Here is a 27,911-nt window from a genome sequence, read left to right as displayed (position 1 = left end):
TAATTGATAATCTTGGAAGATTTTTTTTTGTTGTCTCTTGAGACACGGCTTTGCTATGTAGCCCAAGTTGGCCTCCAGTTTGCAGGCATGTGTCACTATGCCTGGCCTTGTAATATTTTTTCCAAGATTAAAATAGATGAGGTGAGGATTGATCCCTAAACACCTTCATCTCTTCCTATTTCTCTTTTGTCAAAAATATAGACACCAAATGGGAAAAAGTGACATTGTCCAAAGGAAGAAATGTGTTCATACCTGACATATGAAATGGTCCCCTCTCTGTATAACATTTTAATAACAACAATAACATATTTTAAAATATAGATACCAGCCCCGTCTCTGGGTCAGTTTTATTTGCAGGTACGCTCACAGGGCTGGATTTGATCAGTGATGTCATATGCTTTCAGCAACGGTAAAATTTTTCCCAAGAAAATGGAAAAATAAACAAATTATTTTGTGTATAAAGCACCAATACACATACTGTACATAAAGATACACAGTCTACCTGTGGTATTAAAATTTCATGGAGGGATGATTAGAGAAACAGTGTTTATTGTTCTTTAGAGGAGTGACAATGAAGAAAAGGTTGAGCAACATTGTTCTGGTTCTATAGCCCCCCATTCTTTTATCCCCACTATCCTGACTAAATCCTCCTACACTTCCTTTAATCCTCCCTTCAACCTAGCTGACTTCCTTCACCCTTTCTTTTCCTGTGAGTCCATTCATATAGACCTTCCACCAGGCAAAAAACAAAAGTGTCAAGTTGGGTAGGTCAAAGGGGCTAACAAATATCCACTTGATTTCTGTTTATTCATTGGAGAAGCCATATATATATATATATATATATATATATATATTTATATATCTCCTATAACCTATTATGTATTCATATGCTTGATATAAAAGAGGTTAGGGGGACATGTTTTCAAAACATTATTCAGTATGCTGCATGCACTAAGGGGGCTAAAGTTGGATCCCTGTCTTGGCCTCACATTAGCTGTAGGATGCTGGGAGGTTACTTAGGCCCTGTGGTTCGGCATCTTCTGTAGGATAATGGAAGTGCCAAGGCTCCATGCTCTGCTTGAACCCAAGGTGGTTGTAAAAGTCAACTTGTCAGGAAGGTAAATTGTGAAAAGAGTATAAAAATAAGGAAAGATGGTTGTTCTTAGTTGCTTTTCAAATCTTGTGGCCAAGATTTATCTTTTTTTCTTTTGTATGTCTGGGTGTCTGTATGTGTTGACATGGGGTGAGACTTGAGAAAATTTGTGAATTAAGAAGTTAAAATGTGCCAGGTGCTGGTAGCTCACTCCTGTAATCCTAGCGACTCAGGAGGCTGAGATCTCAGGATCATGGTTCAAAGCCAGCCCGGGCAGGAAAGTCTGTGAGACTCTTATTTCCAATTAACCACCAGAAAATCAGAAGTAACACTGTGGCTCAAGTGGCAGAGCGCTCGCTTTGAGATAAAGAGCTCAGGGACAGAGGTCAGGCCTAGAGTTCAAGCCCCACGACAGAACCCCTCCCTCCCTCCCCCCCAAAAAAGAAGTTAAAATGTGTCAGTCAAGACCCTTTCCTATTGGTCAGCAACTGCCTTTTAAAATTTGGTCATTCTTTATGTATCTGGCTGTGTGACATGGCATATTATGCTATTATGGCTCTCTGATAATATCAGTGTCAGTGGTAGCACCACTCCAAGATATAGCTGAATGAATCAGTTTGAAAATGCTCAGTGAGCATTTTCACCATAGTAGGTGACTAGTCAATCACTTCAAATGAATAAATGAGATCAGATACATGAAGTGCAAAAATCTTCCAATGTACCTCATTGATTACTGATGGTCCCCAACAGCCAAAATGGTCATGTGCTATTGGAAAAAAGAAGATACTTACCATCATCCGTGGAGTTTACAAAATATAGCTCTGGAAGCCCAAGTGGAGATATAAGAACTGGATGGAATTCATCTTCAAATTTAATGCTGGGTCCTTAAGGGGGAAAATCACATCAGGTGATTAGAAAAAGAAGACAATAGATATAATAGAAGTCATTCACTGATAAGTCAGAGTGAAAATGGTAATTTATGTAAGTCATTGCAAAAGAAAACTACAAAGCCTTCTAAAAGACCATAAATGTTAATAAAAATGAAGAGTCTAAGGAGAGACACAGATGTTTAGATTCCCTAATCTAAATGAATATAACATGTGTAATGACCACCTACCCACTGTAGTGTTCCCCATGATGAGTGGAGCTTTGGGGAACCTGGCTGTCAGCTCTAGAAGGTCATCCAAGGTCACAGGGGTAATCCAGGTAGTCCTTTCACCTTGGAATGTCAGTCTTCTTTTATTTGGGTCTTCTGCCATTCTCTGTAGAGAAATTGAGCCAATGTGATTTCACGAAAGGCTTTTGAACAAACCATGAGTGTCTGAGTGGTCTGCTAGTCATTGTAGCTTTTTGAGGAGATTCACTTTTAGGGGCCAGGAAAGAGTGGGTTGTATAGAAACTAGCATAAAGTTTCTTTGTGTTTGTGAATTTGGAGTGTGAAGAAGCCTTGTGGTGCAATAGAAGTTTCTTAGTCTGGAATTAAAATGTCAGGCTTCTTGTTTATAGTTATACCATGTAGTGAATCAAAGGACACCCATTTGTGGGGATTAGAACAAAAATTGCTTATAGGCATAACTTGCTGCAAAACATCTATTAAATCATTCAACAAGTAGAGTGTAAATGGAGTTGTTGTTGTTGTTTTACAATGCTATATGTGTCTATATCTATCAATATAAGTCTGTTTTTATATACATTTTTGGTGCCAGTCCTGGGACTTGAACTCAGGATCTGGGAACTGTCCTTGAGTTTTTCTGTTCCAAGGATACTTGCTACCATTTGAGCCACAGCTCCATTTCTGGCTTTTTGGTGGTTAATTGGAGATGAGTCTCATGAACTTTCCTGCTAGGGGTGGCTTGAACCATGATATTCAGATCCCAGGTGTGAGCCCTGGCACTCAGCTTATACATAGTTTTAAAACACTAGTCATAATCAAAATGCTCAGTTCTCATACTCAGAGGGGCCCAGAGGACTGAGAGCTTCTGAGACACCAGCAGAGTCATCTCTCTCCTCGCCTGATCTCTCTGAGATATGATAATGAAATAGTGTGTATTTTTCTACCTCTTTCTTCCTATTGTGTTGACCTAGAGGATAACTGTAAGAACATTGGATTCCATGATTATAAGTATCATTTGATTCCTGCTTTGCTGGTTTTACAAGTATGACCTTGGGTAGCTGTGTGACCTTGGGTGAATCATCTACATTCTAACTCATGATCTTCAGCTGATGGGATTTAACTACAAGTGTTTCTGAACTATGTGTTCATCACTACTCTTCCAAACTTCAGTTATCTCTAGTAGAGGGGAACAAATCACTAGACATGGGTCAATTATTTCAGTGGACACGCTTCCAATTTTTAATGCCTACAGTTCAGCAATTCCATAGCATGCTACAAGAAGTGGAACAACCAAAGTCAAGGGTCTTACTATTAGTTCAGGAGGGAATATTGGCTCCTGGGATGGATCCAAGGGCTGGAATTCATCTTCATTATACAGTTTGGTACATATCTCAACAAAACAAAACAGAAAAAGAGACCTCAGAGTTATGGAGAGAAATATAGGGACCTTTCAGCGTGAGACTTCAGAGTTAAGGTTTTTCCCCCCCTAATACCCTTGAGACAAAATGAGGTGCCAGGGCCTCAGCGTGTCCCTGAGTGAAGAATTCCCCGCCCTCCCAAAGCTGTGGAGTGGCTTCTCTAGCACACCATTGGACTTTGAGTTGCCTCCTTTGGTGTCAGAAGCCATGCTTTGACTTTTATAGTGGGTCTCACGTACTATTTGCAGGTACATGTTGGCCTGAGCATGAAGGTACACTGCTGTTTGGTTCCCCTTACGGCTTGTCGGGCAGCTGGCAGATCCAGATTAAGGCCCAGGACTGTAATTCTGCTGATCAAAAGCAGCCTGTGTACCACCCTTTTGGGTGCCATAGGCCCCTTGTGTTTGGAGCTCTAGTAAGCTTTTTTTTTTTTTTGTCGGTCGTGGGGCTTGAACTCTGGGCCTGAGCACTGTCCCTCAGCTCTTCAGCTCAAGGCTAACGCCACTTCCGGTTTTCTGATGGTTTATTGGAGATAAGAGTTTCACGAAGTTTCCTGCCATGGCTGGCTTTGAACCATGATCCTCAGATCTCAGCCTCCCGAGTAGCTAGGATTATAGGCATGAGCCACAGTAGCTCTGCTCTATTAAGCTTTTTGTAATCAGAATTCACTTCATTTGCATGTTATTACAAACAAGACGTGAATACATTTAGATTCGTGTTATTAACTTTTAGAAATCACTAAAAAAGCTGATACTTACTTTTTCCTGTCTGCTCGAAGATTCTTTACCTTGATCCATGCAACATTTGCCTGATCCTTTCAGTTGACAAACAGTTGATTCCTTAGGACACAATGAAGTCTGAATCAGCTTTCTTAGTTAGTACTTCAAATACTTACCTGAGTATTCTGCTAATGTGTTATTCTACAATGGACTAATTAGAGAAAATTAGAGGGAATATGCAGCCATTTTCCGTGGTGCAGGCCTGCCAACAGTGTTACTCTAGTGTCATAGAAAGACAAGGGAGGTTAAAGTGGGCAGGGTCAGCCATCTAAAGCTTCCTGCTGGAAATAAAGTAGGTATATGGAGTTTAGTTAGAATGGGCCATCAACCCAAATAGATTGCTTCTCTCTCTCCCTTTCTATTTTCCTTGTGGAGTTAGGGTTTGAACCAGGGCCTTGTACATACTAGGCAAATATACTACCACTGAGCTACCTCCCCAGTTCCTGAGTGTTTCTCATTATCATAATGGTGAGATAGCATGTATATTTAATAAAGTCCTAGGAAGACAAGCTACTTTTTCGATTTTCTATATGTAAACTGGGCACCGGTGACTCATGCAGTAATCCTTACGAGGCTGAGATCTGAGGATTTCTATTCATTCTTTTTAGTTCCCATTCCTTTTAAAATTGTATGCATATGTACAGAATCTATTGAGCTGTTTACTATCCTTCTATTGTGCTTTTATTGTTTCTGTACTTAATTTTCTTCAATAGAATATTCAGTTATTGAAGTCATGGACTAAATTATATATGCCACAGAAAAGTGACAAATTTAGAGATATAAACATTTAGAAATAAACATATAGCTACAAAGGGATATAAAATATATATGATTAAAATTTATAATCAGTAGCCATTTAATATCTTTTGATAGAAAGAACATCATAGGGTTACTTTAGAGATTGTTGAAAGCAATAGATTATTTCATACAAAAATTTACTAACAAAGTAAGTCAAGAGAATGGATTATTTTTTAACTTACCAAACAGAAAGTTTTCCCACTTTCAACAATGGGTCGGTATCCAGTACATCGGCACAAATTACCTGAATAATAATGGATAAAGTTTTAGGGAATAATATAGAAATAAATAACATAGCTGTGCTTAATGTTTTTAGTGGAACAACTATCTTAACTATTTTACCACAACTATCTTTGTGGTAATGGGGTTTGAACTCAGAATCCTGCACTTACTGGGCAGGTACTCTGTGACTTCAGCCAATAGATCATGGACTAGAACTCCAAAACTATGAGCTGAAAGAAACAACACAGACTGTATTGCTCAATAAATAACTGGAAGTGTTTTTGTCCAACAAAATTTCCTAAATCTGGTGGAAAAGAGGAGAAAACAAGTATTTTTAAAAAGTATATTCCAACTTTGTAGCCACTGTGAATGATATTTATGAAGAAGGTTCAATAATATGGGAAAAAATTTTACTATACTGTTAAAATTGTACCTTTAATAAAAGTTGCATATAGTAATAGTTGCAAGTATTCAAGCTAAACAAAACCTATGCATAAAAGAGATTGATAAATGTATATTTCAAATTATTTTGTTCCACTATAGTTGAGCAATTTCAGAAGCCATGTGTATACGAGGTTGGGCAGGTTGAAACATCTACAAAAAAAAAATGCTGTGTGGAACCGTGTGTGGATGAGTGGGCTGTGGGCTCTTTTCTTTTTATTCCCTTGTGAATAGTTTAGCAAGAAACTGTAGACACAAGAATGGTGGCAAGCTCCATAAACTCCCATTCCTCCTGAGAGTGCAGGGAAGGAGCTGAAATTTCTAGAACATAATTAATTATAAGACAAGAAATAGTAGTATTTCAGAGGCAATGAATACCTCCTCTGATAAAAACAAATATTAAGAGCTAGAGTGAGCCAGTAGCTTTTTTCCCACCTCATTGGTGCTAAGTCTACAAACTCTACTAATGACCCACTAGGGGAGAGACAATGACTCCCTACTACCAGAAAGTTTCTCCTAATTATAAGAAAAATAGAAATAAAAAACCACTCGTGAAGGGAAGAGACTAGGTGACATGAAACAGAAGCTTCTATCAATGGCCCATTTGAGAATTTATGGACCTACACTGAATACATTTCTTTGAATTTTATATGACTATTTTTATTAGACTATAAACATGAAAGTTGTCAAGATGGCCAACATTTATAAGTCTAGAAAGATTACGAGTAAATAGCCTAAAGCCAAAATACATTCTTTAAGTCATCTACATGTAGGATACCATTATCTATCCCAACCTGCTAAACTTGGTAATACCATCTCTTTCTTGGTGATTGTTACATGAATTTTAGGCACAGAATCTGGGAGGAAGTAATACGCCTCCTTAAGACTCTGTATATAATGACAAGCAAGCCATCTCTGACTTTTAAAGCTCTTGATTTCTCATTAGTTGCTCTTTACTTCACTGAGAAAAGATGATCAATCCTCCATCCATTCAGGTTTAATTGAAATGATAATTGAAGCCACAGGATAAAATTTGAACAGTACTTAGAATCTGAAAATTTTTGAGTGAAGTTGTTAATAAGGGAAAATGTTAAGGGATACTTATTTGCCAGTTTCACAAACACTTAACTTGAATTTTTACTTAGTTTTATTTTTTGCTGCTTTTCACACTGCTATTGAGTTCCTGTCCAGATTTCTTCATTGAGAGACAGAGTTTTCCTTTAATATTTAGAGGTCTGAATTAAAATCTTTCTTCTAATAACTGGTGACCAGTCATCTTGAGACTGGCTAAGTGTGTCACAGAAAACCTCATTATTAATATGCCCTCCTTTGGAGAGAAAAATTATATATATATTTCACTTAAATTTAGCTTAGCCAGGTGCTGGTAGCTTACACCTGTAATCCTAGCTACTCAGAAGGTTGAGATATGAGGACTGGAGTTTGAAGCAGCCCAGGTGGGAAAGTCTGTGAGACTCTTATCTCCAATTAATCACACACACACACACACACACACACACACACACACACACACACACACACACACACACGCACAGCCAGAAGTGGTGCTGTAGTTCAAGGCAGAATACTATCCTGGAGCAAAAGTTGCTCAGGCACAGTGCCTAGATCCAAAGTTCAAGTCCCTGAACTGGCAAAAACAAACAAAATTGATATGTGTCTTTCCCTATAGGACACTGAATCATTCACTCAACTTGTTTGTGAGAACAGATTATTATTTATGATCTCCTTGGTCATATTGCAACGATCAGCCAGGACATAAAGATGTAAAGTATCTGAAAGTCCCTCTTCTTTCTTTGCAAAATTAATTTCAGTAAGCAATGTTAATGCATGATGCTGATAGATTAATTAAAAACCAAAAAGCAAAATATTCTTTCACTTGACCTAAGTTTCCACCTTTGGACCAGATTGTGTTGAAAGCTTCAGAAACAACTCACGGAAGTGCCTTTGCAGGGGGACAAAGGGCCTGAAGGGGGCCAATATTTCCCCAAGTTCTGTCATCAATGCTACTGAAATGAAGACAGCCCATTGTGGGAAGGCCTTGCTAGAGACAGGTACCAAGGAGGCCAGGTGTCTATGTCCCAAAAGCCATGACACAGATCTTTCCTCATGAGCCAAGGGGTGGATTGCCAGTTCCCTGCATTCCTTCTGCTCCAGACTGGCTGCACAGGGCTGAGGAGGCTCACCTCCAAGAGCTTCGGTGATCTGTCCAGGTGTGGGCTCGGGGTGGTTCCTGAGCAATGTGTAGATGGACATCACCATCCCCGGGCTGCAGAATCCACACTGTGTGCCATGACACTTGGCCAGTCGTTCCTAGGAGACAACCATACACTTTTTATACTTACGGCCATTTGCTTCAGGCTCTTGCTTGGCAGGCACTTTATCACCTGAACCATAGCTCCACTTCTGCCTTTTTGTGCTGATTAATTGGCGATAAACATCTCACAGACTTTTGTGCCCAGGCTGGCTGCAAACCTTGATCCTCAGATCTCAGTCTCCTGAGTGGTGAGGATCACAGCTGTAAGCCATCAGTGCCTGGCAGATGCATATTATTTTGGCCCTCAAGAAAGGCGAGAGGGATTAAGATACTTGTCTATACATCCTGGTCTCTTTCCTTGTGAAATGGGAAGGTTAATTTAGAGGAATTTTTTTAAAAGCCTTGGAGCCACTCCTATGTGAGTTTTTGTCCTTCTTGTGATTGCTTTGTTGTTTTACTTTGAATGATCTGCTTGAATTTTCTTAATTTTTAAAATTAGTCCAATGATGGTTATATATGAGTGAATTGCACAAATCATTTAGTATTGTTTTTGGCAAGTTATTTTAATCTGTATCTGTACACTAGAATATTTTTTTAAAAGACTAGAAATTTTAATGGATAAAAATGACATCATCTACATAAATGTTTTGGAAATTATGAAGTACTGTTTAGTATTATTGAGCTACTCATGTATACATTCAAAATGAGAACATAATGACCAGACCAAACAACAAACAATGAAAAAGAGAGTAAGAAATGTTCCTACAGAGCCTAGAGTCTTTCTGCTCCTCACAGACAGGAGTCCTGACTGTATATCTTCCCTGTGCATTTCTCCAGGCTGCTTCTGTGAGCTGGCTAGAGGCGATTCAAATATTTTCAAATGAACATTTTCTTAATAGCACAGGCATTTTTCCAGCATAAGAAGACAATGTGGCTGTGTTGAATTTGCTGCTGGGTGGCAATTGCCACATAAAGTTGTGTGTTAATGTACTAGTGGAGTTGGTCTCTGAAGTGGGGGCAAAACCCTGGTTAAGATCCTAATTTCCAACTTGCATTGTACAAATACTACTGCTACCATGGCTGACTTAATTTAATCCATTAGAGAATTATAAATATATAGTTTAATTTTAACAATGGATATGTTTAAAGACTAATTTGAGAATCTCTGCAAATTTAACAATGGGATCTTTCTTACAAGCCAAAGCAACAGGAAAAGCCTGCTCCAGGGCATAGGGAACATTCTAGCTTTGTACTAACAAGATTTGAGAGGAACTAATCAGGCAAGTTGAGCAGGAAGTGCACATGTAATTAAAGTGATGAGTCAAGTGTAGGTTAAGATGGTAAAGAGAATAGTCATTAAGTTTTAGTGTCAATCAAAGGTAAGGAGCTGGTATTGTAACCTCCTGCTAAGAGGAATAGTCTCAAGAGCAAAGGACATAATAAGAACCTCTTGTTTCCAATTCTTGAAGTTCATTTTGATGCTTTTCATTATATATGGTCCTATGCACTTAGCAATTGGGCTATTGTGATCCCCTGCTAAAAATATTATAGACATAGTCTAGTTATTACAAATGAGAGAAACCATGAAACATGTATTTCTTTGGGCCTGGCTTGCTTTAATATGATTTTTTCCAGGCCTTTCCATTTCCTTATGAATGGTGCAATGTAATTCTTTCTGATGGAAGCACAGAACTCCATTGTGTTTATATACCACATCTTCTTGATCTGTTCATCTATTGAGGGGAATCTGGGTTGGTTCCATATCTTAGCTATGGTAAATGATGAACATGGTAAATGCAATGAACATGGTTGTGCTGGTAGCTTATTATATCCTGTGTCCAGTCATTTCTATTATTTTTCTTTCTGTTTTAATTTTCTATATCCTTTGTCCTGTAAATAAGCTTATCTGATTTGTTGAAGGGAAAGGGAATCACAGAAACAGCAGGACAAAGGATGAGCTAATGCAACAATGAAACTCACTAGACACTATGTTGGAAATGAACCTTACAACTTGGGCAGGGGAGGCAAGTGGGGAGTGGTAAGTGGGAGAAATGAGGGAGGGGTAACAGTGTACCCCCTATTCATTACCTTTACAGTAAATAAAGAAATAAAACTGAAAAAAGAGCAAAGGATCCTTTATCTTCCTTTCCCTCCCTGCCTGTCTCTCCCCCACCCTTTTCTCTTCCCTCCCTCAAGTCATTTCCCTCCCCCACCCTGTATCTCTGTCTTCCTCTTTCTCTTTCTCTATCCCTGTCTTTTGAGACAGGGTTTTGATACACAGCTCAGGCTGGTCTTGAACTCTTAGTCCCCTTCTCCCTGGTTTCATCATTCTCTTTCTATGTTCTGACTTTAAAACTCACTCAAAGAATAAGTTCCTATTCTAGTATATTAAAGTAATGTTGCCATTTCTTCAGCAAACTTTAGCAAACCCCTTGTTAATCTAGCTATGTTTTGTTGTAGCCTAGTATATGATTATGTATCAGACATTTGGAGGGCACTAGGCCAGTTCCCACACATAACTGGCCTTGCTTTCAGAGTGAGTTTGAAATGTGGGAGATGATTTGTGATTTCTTGTTTGATTTCCTACTTTGTCAGACTAGACTATTCTTTTACTTTAGGGCAAATATAGAGATGGGATTGAGAAAGTATCTTGAGGGTAAAATACATTGAAAAATGAATCTCCAAAAAAGTGCTCAGTTATGAAGCATGGAAGCTTACAAAATAAGAATTGAAAACATAAAGAATGTCAAGTTTGGTGACCTGATGGGAGCACATAGTCTTACAGGGGATGCCTATACCAACTCCTGATCTCACTCATGTGATTTCTTACCTGCACAGGGTGAATTCTGGTTTTGATGCTTCCAACACCTTCCACGGTGGTGACAGCAGCCCCATACAGAGAGCAGATAGGCACCAGGCATGCTGTTGCTGGGTAGTGGCTGCGATGGGATTATTTAAAGAGAATCCACTGGAATCATGGGACGTGGGTGATATAACTCACAGAGTTATTTTAGTCTGAGAAAAATCACAGGGATGATATTTCCCTGAGCACAGAGAAGGCTAGCTATAAAACCATGAACTATAAAAATAGAACTAAGCCAGGTGCCGGTGGCTCATGCCTGTAATCCTAGCTACTCAGGAGGCTGAGATCTGAGGATCATGGTTCAAAGCCAGCCCCGGCAGGAAAAGTCTCTGAAACTTTTATCTCCAATAAACCACCAGAAAGCCGGAAGTGGCGCTGTAGCTCAAGTGGTAGAGCACTAGCCTTCAGCTGAAGAGCTGAGGGACAGCACTCAGGCCCAGAGTTCAAGCCCCACAACCGACAAAAACAAAACAAAACTAAAAAACTGTAAAACAAAAATGAGGAAGGTTTTCATGTGAGACCTCTCAGAGACCCCCATTCCCCATTTGTTATTTTATTTCTCATTCTAGGTCAAGGAAGCCATTCTAGGTCAAAGTGATCCTTGCTCAGTCCTCTACCATGATCAGCTCTTTAGGGCCAAGAATTCTTCTTAGCATGTGACAGAGAACATTTCCCACCAAGGCTAGCACTTATTTGCCATTCTGTTCTTGACTGGCACACTGGAATGTTTCATTCATTTGGTGGCAATAGAGAGGAGAGCCCCAAGAACTTGGCAGCCAGGACAAATAGCTTCTTCTGGAGAGAGATCTGGGCACAGTATGTGCATGGGGGTTCTCTGCCCTTCTAGATGTGCAGAGCTGGCCAGACTAATGCAAAGGATACTGGATCTTCTTGGTCTTGGAGTTGTATCTTGACAGCATCACTGTGCAGGCACCGCAGCCTCCTCCTCCACAGGCATATTTAGTGCCTGTGAGATGTACTGGAAGGAAGAGAGTCAAGGCAAAGGATTCAGTAGCTTTGGTTTGTTTTCATTTCTCACTGGTGGACATGGGTAACCAGCAACTTATTTTCTTGAGTCCTGTACCAAGTTGGCTACAGTGGTTTGCTTAGAGAGATGGCCTGACTTTTTGCTTATAAACGAACTCATTAATGAAAGCAAGGAGAAATCCCTGAGGTTCCTCAACTTACCTGAAAAATCTCAGATCCAGAGGCATTTCTGAATATAAAAGTACATTCAGAGTTTGGAAAGATATTGATATTTACTGCAATTACTTGTGAATAAAAGGACTGGAACAAAACTTTGTATTCCAACACATAGATATTTCTGCAGTGAATGGGATGGATATTCACAGTAAGTAGGATATGCAAAATCTACTTGAGCCTCACATCCGTTTGGTTAGGATTTGCGTCTAAATGTGTTCTGCAGAAGCTCACAAGTTTCAACAGAACTCAGCATGTTTGGCAGGAGATTCTGAGTCCATGTGATGTCATTGCTGTGAGGATGGTGGGAAGTGGTTTGCATGCCAAACTAGAACACCCTCCTTGGACCCCCGGAGGCTTGACTTTCTCTGGTACAGCAATTAGTACCTTTATCTTCTTATGGGATTAGAAAGGATTAATTTAAAAACTATGGTTCTTGAATATGCCAGTAACCCATGTATCTTTTTCTTTTTCCCTTAAGCTTATGTTTGTATGTTTTTTTCCCACAAAGGGGGAATAAATAATATATACAAAGCCTTTGCTTTAGCTTCCACTGGAAATACATCTAAGCATGTACCAGAATTTGCTTGGGATTGTTGCTGGGTAAAGTTTCAAAAGATTTCATGAATGGAGCTCATAATTGGTTTACAGGTAGGCTAAGAGTCAATTTCTTTTTAGAAATTGCTACCCTTGAACAGGGTGATACTGGGTCAGGAATCTCCCTGTTGCTGGAATAAAGAGTTTGGTTTGGGTGTTCATTCTGTGTAGCTGCTCCAAAGGCTACCCATCACTCTGTTCTCTAGTTCCCAGTCTAAGTCAGCTAGGGCAGGTCAGGGCTGCTGACTGCTAAGGCTAGGTAGATGTTTGAAAGTAGTGTCAGTCTGACCTCCTTTGAATAGGATGTAAAAGGCAGGGAATCCTTTGCTTCTGTTTTTGGTGTCCTGAAGTTTCCAAATTAAGAATCCAATCAGAGTGGTGTCTGGCTCAAAGCTGGAGGTCACTTCTCACTTTGTTGGAACTTAAAACAGCTCTGTGATGTGCATTGCAGCTCTGAATGAAAAGTGAAGAAAAGGATTCCACTGGCTGTTTGGTCCTCTGACACCCTACCCCAGCTGGCTTTTGCTGTTCCATCCTCTACTCTCTGTAAAAAGGCTGACTCAATTTCTTTTGCATTCTGTGGGCTCATTGTTAGGTAGGGTTGCCAGCTAAGATGTAGGATCCCCAGTTGAATTTGAATTTCAGATGAACGTTACCATATGTGTGTTCTCTGCATTCAAATTTAAATTTAACTAGGAATACTTTAATTTTATAAGCTAAGTGCAGGATTCATACTTAGGCTGAATAAAAAACAATACACATCATGAGTTTTGTTTGTATTTCTTTCTGTAGAAGAGCTTTGTGAGTTTTGCTGAGGCACACAGTTTGGCAGCATATCCAGAAGTTCCACTTCCTAGAACTAAATGGGCAGCCAATAAGTGCAGACCTGATCCCTGACTTCAAGGATTTCATTGTTTAGTTTTCTTTGCTTTCCTATCATATTCTTCCATTCTTACTTTTACTTCTTACTTTTATTATCGATAAGGATAAATTCCCTTTAGCTTCTCAGGAGCAATATATTTGTGTGTGTGTGTGTGTGTGTGTGTGTGTGTGCGCGCGCGCGCGCGCATTTGCACACATGCTAGTACTGGGGCTTGAATTCAGGGGCTGGGTGCTGTCCCTGAGTTTTTGTGCTCAAGGCTAGCATTCTTGAGCCACAGCTCCACTTCCAGCTTCCTGCTTCCTGGTAGTTAATTGGAGATAAGAGTCTCATGGGCTTTCCTGCCTGGGCTGGCTTCAAACTACTATCCTCAGATCTCAGCCTCCGAAGCAGCTAGGATTACAGGTGTAAGCCACCAGGGACCAGCTAGCAATACACACACACACACACACACATATTGCCTCTGGCTTCTGTGCTGCTGAGTAGAACATATTTGGCTCAAACTTCAATTTGCCTTGAAAACTCTTACTCCTCCCTCATCTGTTCCCTCCCTCTTTACGTCTGCCAAGTACTCTTTACACTTTCCCTGTGTTCTCAGTCAGAGCTGTCATCTTTGATATATATAAGTATATCTAGCATACCTCTGCACACCCGGTGCTTAATAGCATTTGTTGGTTGCATGGAATCGCTGTTTTGAGAACTGCATGAAATGTCAGGGTTGTGGTGAAGGGTATGTGAGTGACAAATGTTTGAGGATCCTTCTGATACCCCTCCCCCCCAAACACTCAGTTTTTATCAAAAGCCAACATCTCCCAGGAATTAAACAACTCTATCATGCCACACTTTCCTTGCCCTAAATAACTGTGGCCACTTCACGTTTTGTGATGCATCGTCTGGTCCTGCTGAATCAGAGTGCTTAAAATCAGGCTGGGGAATGTTGAGGGAGAAATGATATGGGATCAGGTCCCTCAGACCTTGCAGAGCATCTGGGAGGGGAATGACTCAATGGGAGGCTGGAGCCTCTGAAGACTCTCCTGGCCTTGGGCAGGGAGGGAGTGGAATAGTAGAAGGGATGTCCCCAAACAATTTTATTTTTTGTGTGACTATGTCCTCCTCTGCCAATGACACGTCATGGGCTCCCAAGTCAGCAAAAACTGAGGTTTTGTGGGAACCTGAAGTTTATATGGTATGGAGACACAAATTAAGGGAATCTCATACAATTATGAACAGGAATCTATATATATAGGGTTTTAGAAAGGGTCACAGGAGTTGGGTGCTGGTGGCTCACGCCTGTAATCCTAGCTACTCAGGAGGCTGAGATCTGAGGATCTCAAAGCCAGCCTGGGCAGGAAAGTCTGTGTGACTCATATTTCCGATTAATCACCGGAAAACTGGAAATGGAGTTGTGGCTCAAAATTGTAGAACACCAGTCTAGCCTTGAGCAAAAGAGCCCAGGGACAGCACCCAGGCCCTGAGTTCAAGCCCCATGATAACCATCACAAACAGCAAAAAAAAAAAAAAAAAGAGAAATGGTCACAAGAGTCCTGTGAAAGTACAGTAGGCTAGTATTCTTTCTTGCAGAAAAAAATCCATGGTTATTTCCAAATATTCATCGTTTATATTGGCCATTCATCAGAACCACCCACTGAGGAGGAACATATTAAAATAATACCACCCTCTCTGCTTCAGAACTCTAATCACAAGTTAGGTCCTGGAAGTGACAGGAGAGTTCGATTTATGCAGACTTGTGCATTTGTATTTGGCAAGGAATGTACAGAGGCAAGTGCTGGGAGGTGGAGTTCTCTAGTGACTTTGCCTGGGGCTGGCTGGGGCCATGTTTTCTTGGGAGTCTATGAATTTTCAGCTAGCCACTCAGAGAGCTGAATTTCTTCATTTTAGGAAATGTAAAGAACGCATGGTATGAGTGAGGAGTTTGGGAATGATATAAAAGAGGAAAGCTAAGGCTTTCAGACTAATAGTGAGATACTGAGTTGGGAACAAGATGGAAGGCCGAGGGAGGGTGGACTGTCTGGAATGTGAATGGAGCAGGTATGTTAGGAGGCAGTACTGGCCACAGGTCAGTGATACAGGGAGGAAAAGGTCAATGATATAGGGAGGAAAAGGTCAATGATACAGGGAGGAAAACATTATAAGGATGAAGACCAGGTACCAAGTAGAAATTATTTCTTAGGTAAGTTTATCAAGACAAGAATAGAAATAATGAAGTAGTACTTTTAGATGTGATCCTAGGAGACAAAGAGGGTAGTATTATCTTGTTCTCTTGTTCATCTCTGGATACCGAGGGCCTAGCACTTCCTAGGTACTTAGTGAGTGTATATTTTAGCACGTGTGTATGCTTGTGTGTACTGATACTAGGAGTAAACTCAGAGCCTGGATTTTGTCCCTTAGCTTTTTTGATCAATGCTGGCACTCTATTACCTGAGCCATATCTCTACTTCTGGCTTTTTGGTGGTTGATCAGAGATAAGAATCTCACAGGCTTTCCTGCCCCAACTGCCTTTAAACTTATAACCTTCAGACTCAGCCTCCTGAGTAGCTAGGAATACAAGTGTGAGCCAACAGTGTCTGGCTACTGTTAATGTTCTTTTCCTTTTCTTTAATAACGAATTACAGTCTTATTGGAAGTTGTGAAGTAGTAAGTACAATGTCCTGCCCTTTAACCACCATGTTTCCCTAAGTAGTGACATTCACATAGCTGTAGGACAGCATTAAAACCAGCAAATTGGCATCAGTACAATCAATCGTTAAATATATGCATTTATATTCGAGTGTACTACTTGATGCAATTCTGTCTCATATACACATTTGTATAATCATTGCCACAATTTCTTCTTTTCACATCCCTTTCTAAGTGCACCAAAACTCAAGCAATTTTCCTTGAATAACTGTTTACCAAAGATTACTGCAGGTCCTGGAGGAATGGGGAGTCAGGATCAGAGGTGGAGAGCTTGGAATACATTGACTACATTCTGTACAGGGCTCAAGATGGCTCAAAAGCTCTGACCTACTTAAGTTATAGTTTTGAAATATCTTAATTAAACTTTGATATGGATCATGCAAGGGTATAGAATAAATCAGTAAAATGTCTTATAGTACAGTAGTATCAGCAATGTGAACTCCTGGATATTTGGATAGACAGATTGGATAGACAGATTTAGGTTTTTAGGGTGTGTGTGTGTGTGTGTGTGTGTGTGTGTGTGTGTGTGTATACATACCAGTCCTGGGCTTGAGCTCAGGGCCTTATACTCTTCCTTGACTTTTTCAACCTACTATGTGAGTACATGTCTATTTTTATCTTTTATGCTGGTTAATTGAAGACAAGAGTCTCATGCACTTTTCTGTCTGGTTAGCTTTGAACCAAGATCCTCAAATCTCAGCCTCCTGAGTAGCTAAGATCACAAGCATGAGCCATCAATGCCTGGCTGAACATGTGTGTGTGTGTGTGTGTGTGTGTATATATATATATATATATATGTATGTGTATGTATATACACACACAAAAAAATTTCTGAGTATGACATTAACATCAGTGTATCATAGGGTTCAAAAGGCATCAAGTTATTTCCTAAGTGGGCACAATCATGGTTTGCTAGAGGTTTCTTTTGTTTTTTCCTCTGGTAAAAAAATTATAACATAAAGAACATGGATAGATAGATATGTTCCTTGAACTCCAGTGGGATTCTGCCAATGAAACAAGCCCAAGTGGCCTTCTTGATAATTTCTAGCATGGTGACATTCCCCCACCAAACTCAGACTGATTACAGTAAAATGAAAGGATACAGACATTCCTCAGGTAGAACAGTAGATTGACTTCTGGATCAGCATTCTTCTCTATTACCTACAGTGTGAAACAGGAAGGAATTGTAGGAAGACAGACTCAATTTATTACAGCAATTCTATTCATTATCTGAGGACATGTTTTTGATGGAGATGGTTTTTCAAGGGAAAAATAACAAAGGTAACTTTAGTAAGACTTGGAACCAGAACTTTGAAGAAATAAATAGCGAAGCATCATTTCAATGTCTGAGTTTTCCAATATGTACAGCGATCATTCACCTATCTCACCTGGAAGGGACCCAGGTAGGGAACAGATGCACTGATTCTAAACTTCACTCAGGGAAGTGGCGCTGTGGCTCAAGTGGTAGAGCGCTCGCCTTGAGCTGAAGAGCTGAGGGACAGCGCCCAGGCCCAGAGTTCAAGCCCCACGACCGACAAAAAAAAATAAATAAATAAACTTGACTCAGCCAGTTCGTGGCCACAGAAAGTCACAGAAAAGGTTATCAGCGATATTCTAAACCTGAGGTTTTGCTTCCCTGCGTCTGCCACTCATTTATTATGTCTCCCACTGAGATGGAGGGGCCAACGTGAGAGGGAAAGTGGAGGGGACATTAGTCATGGCTCTGTCCCACATGCTGAGCTCCAGGCTGTTAGAGCCACAGATCAAAGCTAGCACTTGATAGGTGGTAGTGATTGCTAGCATGTATATGACCTGGACCTGAATTCAGAGCTCACTACTGTCCCCCTCCAAAAAAAATAAAGCCCACATATAAACAAACAAACAAAAAAAACAAGAGCCCCTGTCTCATCTACAGTCCCTGGAGGGTCTCAGGCAGGCAAGATTATGGGAAGTCAGAAAACAACTTACCTGGAAGGGAAACAACGCAGAACTCAGACAAAGGGACCTCATTGTATTAAAGTTTTTTTAAAATTCTTATCACCTGGCCAAGGCAGAAAGCCACATTATTTCTTCATACGATGTCTCCTACTTCCAAGTTTCATTCTGAGTTCTCCGAAGATTTGCTAAGCTAGAAATCAGCTCAGCATCTATGCTCTCAACATTGGTGGGCTATAGGACTACTGATAGAGAAACCAGTAGAGAAACCAAAGCATTCAAGTTCTTTGCACTTTAATATCAGAATTATGTGGCTATGGAGATTATTTCCTATGGGGCAAGAAGAACTACTATGCCTCCTCCAGTCTTCCTGGTACTGGGGGAGCAAAGTCTGTTGACACTAAACACTTGGATTTCCAAGTAAACACCTCCCAATCACTTGGAAAGCCCAATGGGGTGGCACTTAGTTTACTACCATCCCCATTAGTCATGGTTACACTTTATAGTCTAGAGCACAAAATATGACAAGGTTCCAAAAGAAGCAAGAGAAAGGCAAGATTTGACTTGGGAGAAATTAATCAAGGCCAATGTAGTTCTGTTAAGAGTAAATAGATTGTATTCCCAGCTTTTTAAATATTTCAGGAATCACACCAGGAAATAAATCTCCTTTACTTTAATAAGTCATCTATGTTATGAACCAGAGAGGTAAAAATGAGGCCAACAATGAAACAGCATTTTGCATCCAGAGACAAACAAGGTATAGAAAGTCTGGTTTGTAGCAAGTACTGGCATATCTATATTGATGCATCATCTCTTTGTTAACTGGGAAATGTTACTTGTACTGTATCTTCCAAAGTCACCTGGCAAGACCTGTGAAGTCATCTTGCTGCAATTTCATACAGAGATGCTTCCTAGTGTTGGTGAGTAGGTACACAGAGGATGTTTGTAAAACATTTTGGGGGTGGTAAGGAATTGGAGGCAACCACTGCTCATCACCGTAGCAGTGGGTTAGGAAAGATAAACACACCTTGGGTAACTATGCATTTCGAAGTAATGAGCCAAGTGTTTAAAGCATGACCTCCATAGACCTCAGAAACAGTAATGATTCACAAACAAACAAAAGGAGAGTTACAACGACATCATTTGTGTAAGTTAAGAACACCCACATTCATGGACATATAAGACATACTTTCAAGGATATGTCTATATGTAGAGGGAAACATCTAGGTTTTAAATGCATAAGAGTGAAAACACAAGGGAGAGAAAACGTAAAAAGACAAGAAGGAAATAATATGAAGCACAAGAGGAGCTGAGTGCAGCCGTGCACAGTGGCCGTCACATGCACCAATGGGAGGCGTGTTTCAGCTGACCTGCACCCCCATGTCTGAAGGAAAGAACCACCACAGCATCTTCAAAGATGGTGCATGTCACCTCCTCTTGTTATCTCTATCTTGCCTTAGAAATCTGTGAAGTAAACTACAAAAGCAAAGGCTTTGAATCTGAAAGGCTGGAATCCCAGAGAGAAGACTCATCATTCTAGCCCAACACTTAAGGATAAACAACTTATTTTTCTCAACAGGAAAGACAGTGAAGGCCATTTCCACACACCAAGAAAAGTTCTTAGCTTTGAACTTGTTACAGATTGTCCCTTAGCAATGATTTCCCTGATGGCCCATTTGGGTTTCAGCTTGCCAAGCCCAGGCTTTCTTTGAACTTTTGACTTTCTTTTTCATTTTATATTTATAAGTTCATAGGTTTGGTTTGCCTTTTTTCTTTTTCTCAGAAATGACCGTTGATTGCTATTGATAGTCAAAATCACCAAGAATTTTAGCCTCTATTCAAGTTTCATTTCCTCCTCCAGATAGTCACTTTTTAAAATTATTAGTTTACTAGTTTTTCCTAATTGCCCCCAAATCAATTCAATATTAATTCTGACTTTAAACCAGCTCAAAGTTATCATGTGTTGGGTTTGCTCATGAAGCACAACATTAAGAACAAATGTCTTCTGTAGAGGACACAGTCACCTACTGACTGCACAGGCCTTCCAGGGACACTTCTGCCTCCAGACTGAGGGAACTTTCAAAAAGGTGAAATTACATCACTGCAAAGTCCTATGCTACTATCTGCCTCAGTGCTACAGATCACTTCTACTGAAAACCACTGTGAACTCCAGGAAAGCTAGTATTTAAATATAGCCAACTTTCAGGATTAGTTTTCATAGTAGCATAACAAGTACAATAAGATCTAAAAAAAATCTGATCCCAAAAGAAAACTAAAAACCAAGCAGAGACCCTACGATTTAATAGTTTGGCAGAAAAATGTGAACTAATGATGCATGTCCAAATTCTCACCACTATCTATGACTTGAAAAAAAGAAAAGAGTGAGAGAGATAGAGAGACAGAGACAGAGACTAAAGAAATGAGAATGGTATCATAGTGAAAAGAATTCTTGGCTTTTATCCCTGATATACAAAATGCCATATTAATCATGTCATAAACTTACCTTTCTTCCATTCACAAAGAAAATCAACTCATCAGAATTGGAAAGGGAAGGCATCATACACCCAAATAGAACAAACCAAAACCAAACAAACCCACACTGGGATAGGCTTTTTTTCCTTTCTTTCTTTTTTTTTTTTCTTAAGCAGAGATGATAGGGCAATAACTTGGATGCCTGTAGGACTGGAGGAAGTCCAGGCTGATGCTACAGACACATTCAGGGTGTTTTATAGCTACACATACTGTCAGCTGACAAGCACCAACCAACCAGGGCTCTCTGCTGGGCTCACAGAAGCTCTATCAGCTCTTGGCAAAAGTTGAGCGTCTCTTCTATCAGTGAGTCAAATCAGCAAGTCTGTGTGCTGCCTTTGAAGTCTATGACTAGTTTTCTCCAATTAAATAAATGTTTTAAACTGTCCCCAAACTTGTCATAGCCTATCACTGAAGTCATATCCTCCACTCTCAAAACAGGTTTACAGCCAAATCAAATGAAAAGTGTTTTAAACAGGCTGTTATTTTTTAAACCTAACAAGTTATAGGTCAATACAAGACTTTAATTCTCGAGTTTTTTTTGTTTTGTTTTTTGTTTTGTGTGTGTGTGTGTGTGTGTGTGTGTGTGTGTGTGTGTACTACAAGGCAAAGGAGATCTCATGTTACACATCAAAAAAAATTTTACAAAGATAATGTCTTTAAAACTTGCTTGTCGCTAGGTGCTGGTAGCTCACACCTGTAATCCTAGCTACTCAGGAGGCTGAGATCTGAGGATCATGGTTCAAAGACAGCCCATGCGGTAAAGTCTGTGAGACTCTTATCTCCAATTAACTACCAGAAAACTGGAAGTGGCGCTATGGCTCAAGTGGCAGAGTGCTCATCTTAAGCTAAAGAGCTGAGGGACAGCGCCCAGGCCCAGAGTTCAAGCCCTATGACTGACCAAACCAAACCAAACAAAAAACCTTGCTTGTCAAGGGCTGGGGTGTAGCTGAGTGGGAGAAAGCTTACCCAGCATGGCAAGGGCCCAGGTCAGATGCTCAGCACGGGGAATGGGCGAGGCTTTAGGAGGACAACCAGCAATTATGTTCTCTTTCATTAGTCTTTTTTAAATTCACTTGGTTTTTTTCCCCTAAGTTAACGTTTCACAACATGAAAAATTGTTTTAAACTGCTTCCATGCATACAGGGTTGGCATGAATTGGAGGTTGATCTCAGGACTCAGGAAAGCACTAGCATCACCACCTTCCCTTTGCTGATAAGGAACAGAGGCACAGAGCCAATGAGCGGCAGGACTACTCTGGAGTCTGTGTCTTTAACCTCCTTTCTGGGCTCTTGCTGGAGGAAGTGAGGCTAACGTACACATAGTGGCTGAATTATGGCGGGTTTTGCTGGTGCTTCTAAACAGGGTGGAAAGAGGGTTTTGAGCACAGGATGACAGGATCTGGTTCACGTTTTTCAAATGTGGCTTTGGCTGCTGTGGAGAGTAAAAGGGTTGAGGCAAGTGTGAGCAAGAAAACTTCAAGTTATGACAGAGGCACCATCAAGAGATGAGGAGGCCTGGCCAGGGGTGGGGGTGGGGAGGTAGCAGGTCGGAGGCCAGATGTGCGGCCGGTTGGACATGGTGTATGTGCATGGTGCATAGATGTGCAAGCCAAGCTTTGGTGTGGAACTGTTGGGTGAATGTGGCTTCTATGTCACAAGTCCTATTGGGACATAAGTTTGAGATGTTAAAGATTGTACAGAGAGGGACGTACAGCTGTTGGATGGTCAAGGCTTCTTTAGCTTCTGGAAAGTGAGAGCTTCAGGCTTTGGGCAGGATTTCACCCCAGAGATTCCAATCCATTCTTCCTCCAAGCCCCTGCTTCTAATCTCACCAGCTGGCTGCATGCTCCTCTGTCCTGCTGCCCCCATCCATCTCAGCCTCATCCCCATTGAATGCTCATTGCCTGAATAGGATTTTGAAGGATGAACAAGAGCTCACAAGAAAAACAAAGGAAGGCTGTTTCTAGAAGAGAGAACCATCATCTGTGTGAAGACAAGAGAGAAAGTGCATATTGTGATTTAGAGAGGTGTACATTGTAGTTTGTTTTATTCTTGCACATGAATTGCATGGGGATACTTAACAGGAATATGACTATCAAATTAAAGCGTTCATTTGAAAATACTTATTGTTGCTTGACAAGGTCCACATTCCATGGAGCTCAGGTGTGCGTGTGCATGTGTGTGTGTGTGTGTGTGTATCTTACGGAAACTATAAAGTACTAGATAAAATGTCATTTATTTCTAATGTGACAGGATGATAAACACCTGGAGAAACAAAACCTAAAGAAATCGAGCACCAGTGGCTTATGCCTGTAATCCTAGCTACTCAGGAGGCTGAGATCTGAGGATCACTGTTCAAAGCCTGTCTGGGAAGGAGACTCTCAACTCTAATTAACCACCAGAAAACTGGAAGTGGCACTGGGGCTCAAGTGGTAGAGTGCTAGCTTTGAGCTGAAGAACTGAGGGACAGTGCCCAGGCCCAGAGTTCAAGCCCCACAACCGACAAACAAACATCAAGAAATGGCTAACATTAATGCAGCTAGGTTATTTGTTAATTCAAGTTCAAGTTTAGGTAGCATCTGTGCAGTGTCCTAAAAGTATAACCCCCCCAAGAATAGGTTAGGGACTAGAGCAGAAAGTACAATGGCCCTAAGGAAGAAATGAGGTAGGCCATGGAAATGGCAGAAGGAAGAATAACATGGCTGTGTGGGTGGCGTGGGAGCAAGGGGGTGTGGGAGAAAGTCAGGGACCACAGGGCCAGAACAAAGGCTTGAAGCCCTCAGTTATATCCCAGCTAGGATATAACAGGGTGTGATTTAAACCTGAGTACTTCATTGGGTAGAAAAAGAATTACTGTTGGTATCCTGGAGACTGGATCTGAAGCTATTTCTGTGTACTCTGGCAATGTAGGGTAGTTTGGCATCAAGATGGAGAGGACAGCCTTGGTATGAATTGTGTAGGTAGATACAGTGGGAACAGCTGATAGACAGCCATGCAATGGGGGTAAAGGGAAGAGAGGACTCAGGATGAATCCTAGGGACCTGGCTTGAGCAACTGTGTGAGTGGTGATGTCATTCACGGAGATGAGAAGACCAGGGATGTGATGTTGGCCTCTGAAGCAAAGGGAGTCAAACTCTCTGAGACCTGCACAGTTTAAGTTGTCTCTTTGATTATCCAAGTCAGTTGGATATAGGAATCTGGAGCTCAGGGGAGGATATAGACTGGAGATGTCAATTTCCTCAGTGGTCAGCTTATTGATGACATAAGCACAAACTCCACGAGAATTGCAGAATAAGTGCCATGGGAAAAGTCTTAGTTCTGTTGTGTTGGGAGACCATTCTGAACAGTTAGTGGATGTACCTTCCTGAGCCTGCTCTGCACACTCTTCAGATGTTAATGAGGGCAGTCCAGCCGTCTGTCTTCAGAGTACAACTCATAGCAGGAATGCAGAAAAGGCTAGCTGACGCCTAGGCTCTTTTTCCTCTCCTCTCTTCTCCTCTCCTCTCCTCTCCTCTCCTCTCCTCTCCTCTCCTCTCTTCTCCTCTCCTCGCCTCTCCTCGCCTCTCCTCTCCTCTCCTCCCCTCCCTTCCCCTCCCCTCCCCTCCCCTCCTCTCCTCTCCTCTCTTCTCCTCCCCTCCCCTCTTCTCTCCTTTCCTCTCTTCTCTCCTCTCCTTTCTTCCTCCTTTTTCCTCCCTCTCCCTCTCCCTCTTCCCTTCTCCTCCTTCTTTTTCTCTTTCTTCTTCCTCCTTCTCCTTTTCTCTCTGTCTCATTATCTTCTGACGCTGTTTCTCTTTCTCTCTCCTTTTCATTTTCTTTCTTTCTCTCTTTTATACTAGGGCTTGAGCTCAGGATCTAAAACTCTTTCACATATTTTTAGCTCAAGGCTGGCACTCTACCACTTGAATTACACCTTCACTTCTGGCTTTTGCTGATGAATTGAAGATAGAATCTCCTATACTTTTTGCTTGGGCTGACTTTGAATCATTCTCCTCGGACGTCAACCTCCTGAGTATTTAGGATTTATTGGTTTAAGCCACCAGGGCCTAGCTAGCAGGGCTGTTTCAAAACAGGCTTAGAAATCATGGAAGAAATTCTAGAAAACAAAGACAGGTGACCTTGTAGACATTTTCCTGATGCCTCCAGAGAATGTCCCGTGCCTGGAGTCCGTGATAGGGTTTTCATACTGCTGGGTTGCATCTTAGTTGAGTAGGGCTGGGTTTTTCGAACCTAGTGGAATGCAGTTTGAGAGTGGAGTTTGGGGTACAAGTTAAGTATGTATGTGAGTGTTTAAATTTGTGTAATAGCTAATTTTTGCTCTTCATTCAAGCACGTGCCAGGTAAAATGCTTCCCCATGCTAGTTCAGCTACTCTTAATAAACTTTGAGGAAAAAAGAAATCTTCCCTTTTGCAAAGGAGAGAGAGCAGAAATACTGGAAAGATAGTTACAGATTTTACCAATCTGAGTGTGAGCCCTATGAAGTTCCTATTTATAATTTCACTTGACTTGTTTATTTAGCCACTTGGTGAGACAGTGACTGATTTTTGGCTTCCCTGGAGTGCTAGAATAGTCTACCCTAACAGAGTAATACAGTTTCCCTGGCACATGAAATAGAAACTACTACAGCTTTAAAAATGTCAGAGCAATTCATCGCCCAGCTTTCATCCATCACGTTTTCTAAAATTGGAGTGTGTGACCCTGAATGCCTCTTGGCACTGGCTGAGCAGGCTTGGTTTTGCCACTGATGAAAACGTAGCTGGTGGGCAGACCCAGTGTGACCCTTTGTGGTGTGTTGACAAGTCTGAATCCTGCCTATTTTGATGCATTTCTTTTCAGGCAGGTGGAGTGGCAATGCCTCCCTGGTGAACAGAAATGTGTATGTAGAGATCACCGGCTGTTCTGGAAGATTGAATAGCATGGCGACCCTGCCAGAGCCTTAGGGCTCTGTGCCCAAGCTTGTAATCATAAGGGTGACCTGGCCACTGCTAGCATGTGAAACCTGCAATTACACCTTGGAGTTAGATATTTACTGAGCTCTTGTGTTATCGGTAGGGTTAGATCTCTTTTGTCCACAAAAATTGTGAAGCTCTGGACTTTCCATTGTCCTGCTAGGGAAGCTCATCCTCTCTGGAAACAAAGGCTGAGAGCCCAGTAGCCTTGTCTTCTGGGGACTTCCACAAGAGAACATCTGTTGTTTAAACACTAATTTGTCCACACGAGACAAATAGAATATGCAGGTAGAAATAAGATTTCCTGAAACAGAATTAAAGGATAATGCCTCCTTCAAATATTCCCATAACATTTGTAGAGACCATACAATCTATATTTGATTTGAGTGTTTCTCAATTCTAGTTCTGCTCTGAACGGATGGAGACTTCTCTTGGGTTCTTGCTGCCATGCAACTATTTAACCGAAGAATGGAAATGATCCTCCACATGGATGGCTAGGGAATAAAGTTCAGACTTGTTCTCTTTATTTGAAGCAAAATCCTCTCCCCACAGGTCTCTGTGGGTGTTTCAGCCTGAGCAGCAGTGCAGAACATTCTAGCACTTCTGTTCTCCTGTGGTACAGCCTCTTCACAGCTCCTCGCATGAGCTGATCTCAGCCAAGGGACTTTCTAGCAGTATACGGTTTCTTGTCAGTGCACCAAAATGTTGCTTAACATGTTTTTTTTTTGGTCTGCAGTTATTGCAGTTGTGACTGGGTAGACTGAGGAAACGTGTTCTGTCTTCCTTTCTCTATATCTATTCTTCCACAGAGAGGGATTTCTTCCTCTCAGATTGATCTTGTGCTTTCTTTTGCTGAAGGCAAGCTGAGTGATATAGGGAAGCAACACAAAGAAGGCAAAGACAAGGAAATACTGGCAGATAAGCTGGACCCGGGCCAAAGTTTGATGGACTTTGGAGAAACAGAAGTCATAAGGTTTGAGAAATTTAGAGGAAACCATTTTTATTTTCTTTAATTATACAAAGGAGTTACCATCCAACAAATCATTCTTATAAGTACAATACATCTTGATTGGTATCATCATTCTCCCCATCTCTCCCAAGCCAACCCCTACCCTCAATTTTCTTAGTTTCATAGGATATACATTGAATAGTATGATTACATTCTCCCCATCTCCCTCTTTGAGGAAAATTTTAGTAGTCCTCAAAAATGCTGTGATGAGTTACAAATCAGATTTCAGTTAATATTCTTTAAGAAACAGAGAGACAGAAAAATACAATAATACCATTTTGTTTTATTTTCCAGACTGCTTCTTTTGGTGCAGCTTAGAACACAGATGAGTAGGAACAAAGATTTGTTCATGCATGAGTCTGGCCACTTAGAGCCTGAACATTGAGTAGGGTCCTTCTTGGTTCTTTTTTTTGGTGGGGGGGGGGGGGGGTGCAAAATCTAAGTTGCTGCTTCAGATGCAACACAAGAACTACAGAATAAGAAGATAGCAAGGAATGGTTTACCAGTAAAATTCAACTACACCTCAAGATCAGAAAATTCAAATAAGGACCAACTGCCCCAAGTTGTTGGGTTGGGGCTACTCGAAGGTATAAAATTAGGGCTTTCCTCCTATAAATAGTTCAGCGACTGCACATGACTGCTCCAGTATAAAAAAAAAATCACACCTTTGTGGTTTTGAGAGGGCTAAGATAAGCATCTGTGAAATTGGTCCTTTGGGCCTTCCAGGTAGCATTGCCAGTGGACGGCCATACAGTGGTCATTATACCTCTTATGCACATATGTAGCTTTGGTATAAAAAACGAACATTGTGGGCTGGGAAGGTGGCTCAGTGGTAGAGCACTTGCCTTGCATGCTCAAGGCCCTCGGTTCGATTCCTCAGCACCACATAAGCAAAAAGAAAAAAGCCGGAAGTGGGGCTGTGACTCAAGTGGTAGAGCGCTAGCCTTGAGCTGAAAGAGCTGAGGGACAGTGCCTAGGCCCAGAGTTCAGGCCCCACAACCGGACCCAAAAAAAAAAACAAACAAAAAACAAAAAAAAAAAACGAACATTGTGTTAGTCTTATGGTTGCAGTTCCTGCCAAAACTCACAAGAACCTCCATGGTATATAAATTGCC

General features: G+C 41.0%; 2 protein-coding genes across 2 annotated transcripts in view; both read right to left on the bottom strand.

Moving 5' to 3' along the window:
• The window catches only part of LOC122096447 (aldehyde oxidase 4-like), a 55,864-nt gene extending 34,995 nt beyond the window's left edge, over positions 1 to 20,869 (bottom strand). The window contains exons 1-10 of the mRNA XM_042667004.1: positions 20,813 to 20,869; positions 17,478 to 17,535; positions 11,883 to 11,979; positions 10,968 to 11,076; positions 8,067 to 8,193; positions 5,385 to 5,446; positions 4,384 to 4,464; positions 3,517 to 3,597; positions 2,211 to 2,355; positions 1,885 to 1,977 (exon numbers count right to left, since the gene is read on the bottom strand). Coding sequence (XP_042522938.1) covers positions 1,885 to 1,977; positions 2,211 to 2,355; positions 3,517 to 3,597; positions 4,384 to 4,464; positions 5,385 to 5,446; positions 8,067 to 8,193; positions 10,968 to 11,076; positions 11,883 to 11,979; positions 17,478 to 17,535; positions 20,813 to 20,869 — 910 coding nt within the window. The remainder of the gene's footprint in view (positions 1 to 1,884; positions 1,978 to 2,210; positions 2,356 to 3,516; positions 3,598 to 4,383; positions 4,465 to 5,384; positions 5,447 to 8,066; positions 8,194 to 10,967; positions 11,077 to 11,882; positions 11,980 to 17,477; positions 17,536 to 20,812) is intronic.
• LOC122096444 (aldehyde oxidase 3-like) overlaps positions 16,517 to 27,911 on the bottom strand; it is a 102,812-nt gene continuing 91,417 nt past the window's right edge. Inside the window, exon 36 of the transcript XR_006145301.1 lies at positions 16,517 to 16,528. The gene's annotated coding sequence lies outside the window, so the exon portion shown is untranslated. The remainder of the gene's footprint in view (positions 16,529 to 27,911) is intronic.

This window comes from Dipodomys spectabilis, unplaced genomic scaffold (genome assembly GCF_019054845.1).
Source record: "Dipodomys spectabilis isolate Male_0828 unplaced genomic scaffold, ASM1905484v1 ptg000373l, whole genome shotgun sequence".
In the NCBI taxonomy this organism is placed as follows: Eukaryota; Metazoa; Chordata; class Mammalia; order Rodentia; family Heteromyidae; genus Dipodomys; species Dipodomys spectabilis.
The sequence above is the reverse complement of the archived record's forward strand: the minus strand, read 5'-3'. Positions and strand labels throughout refer to the sequence as shown.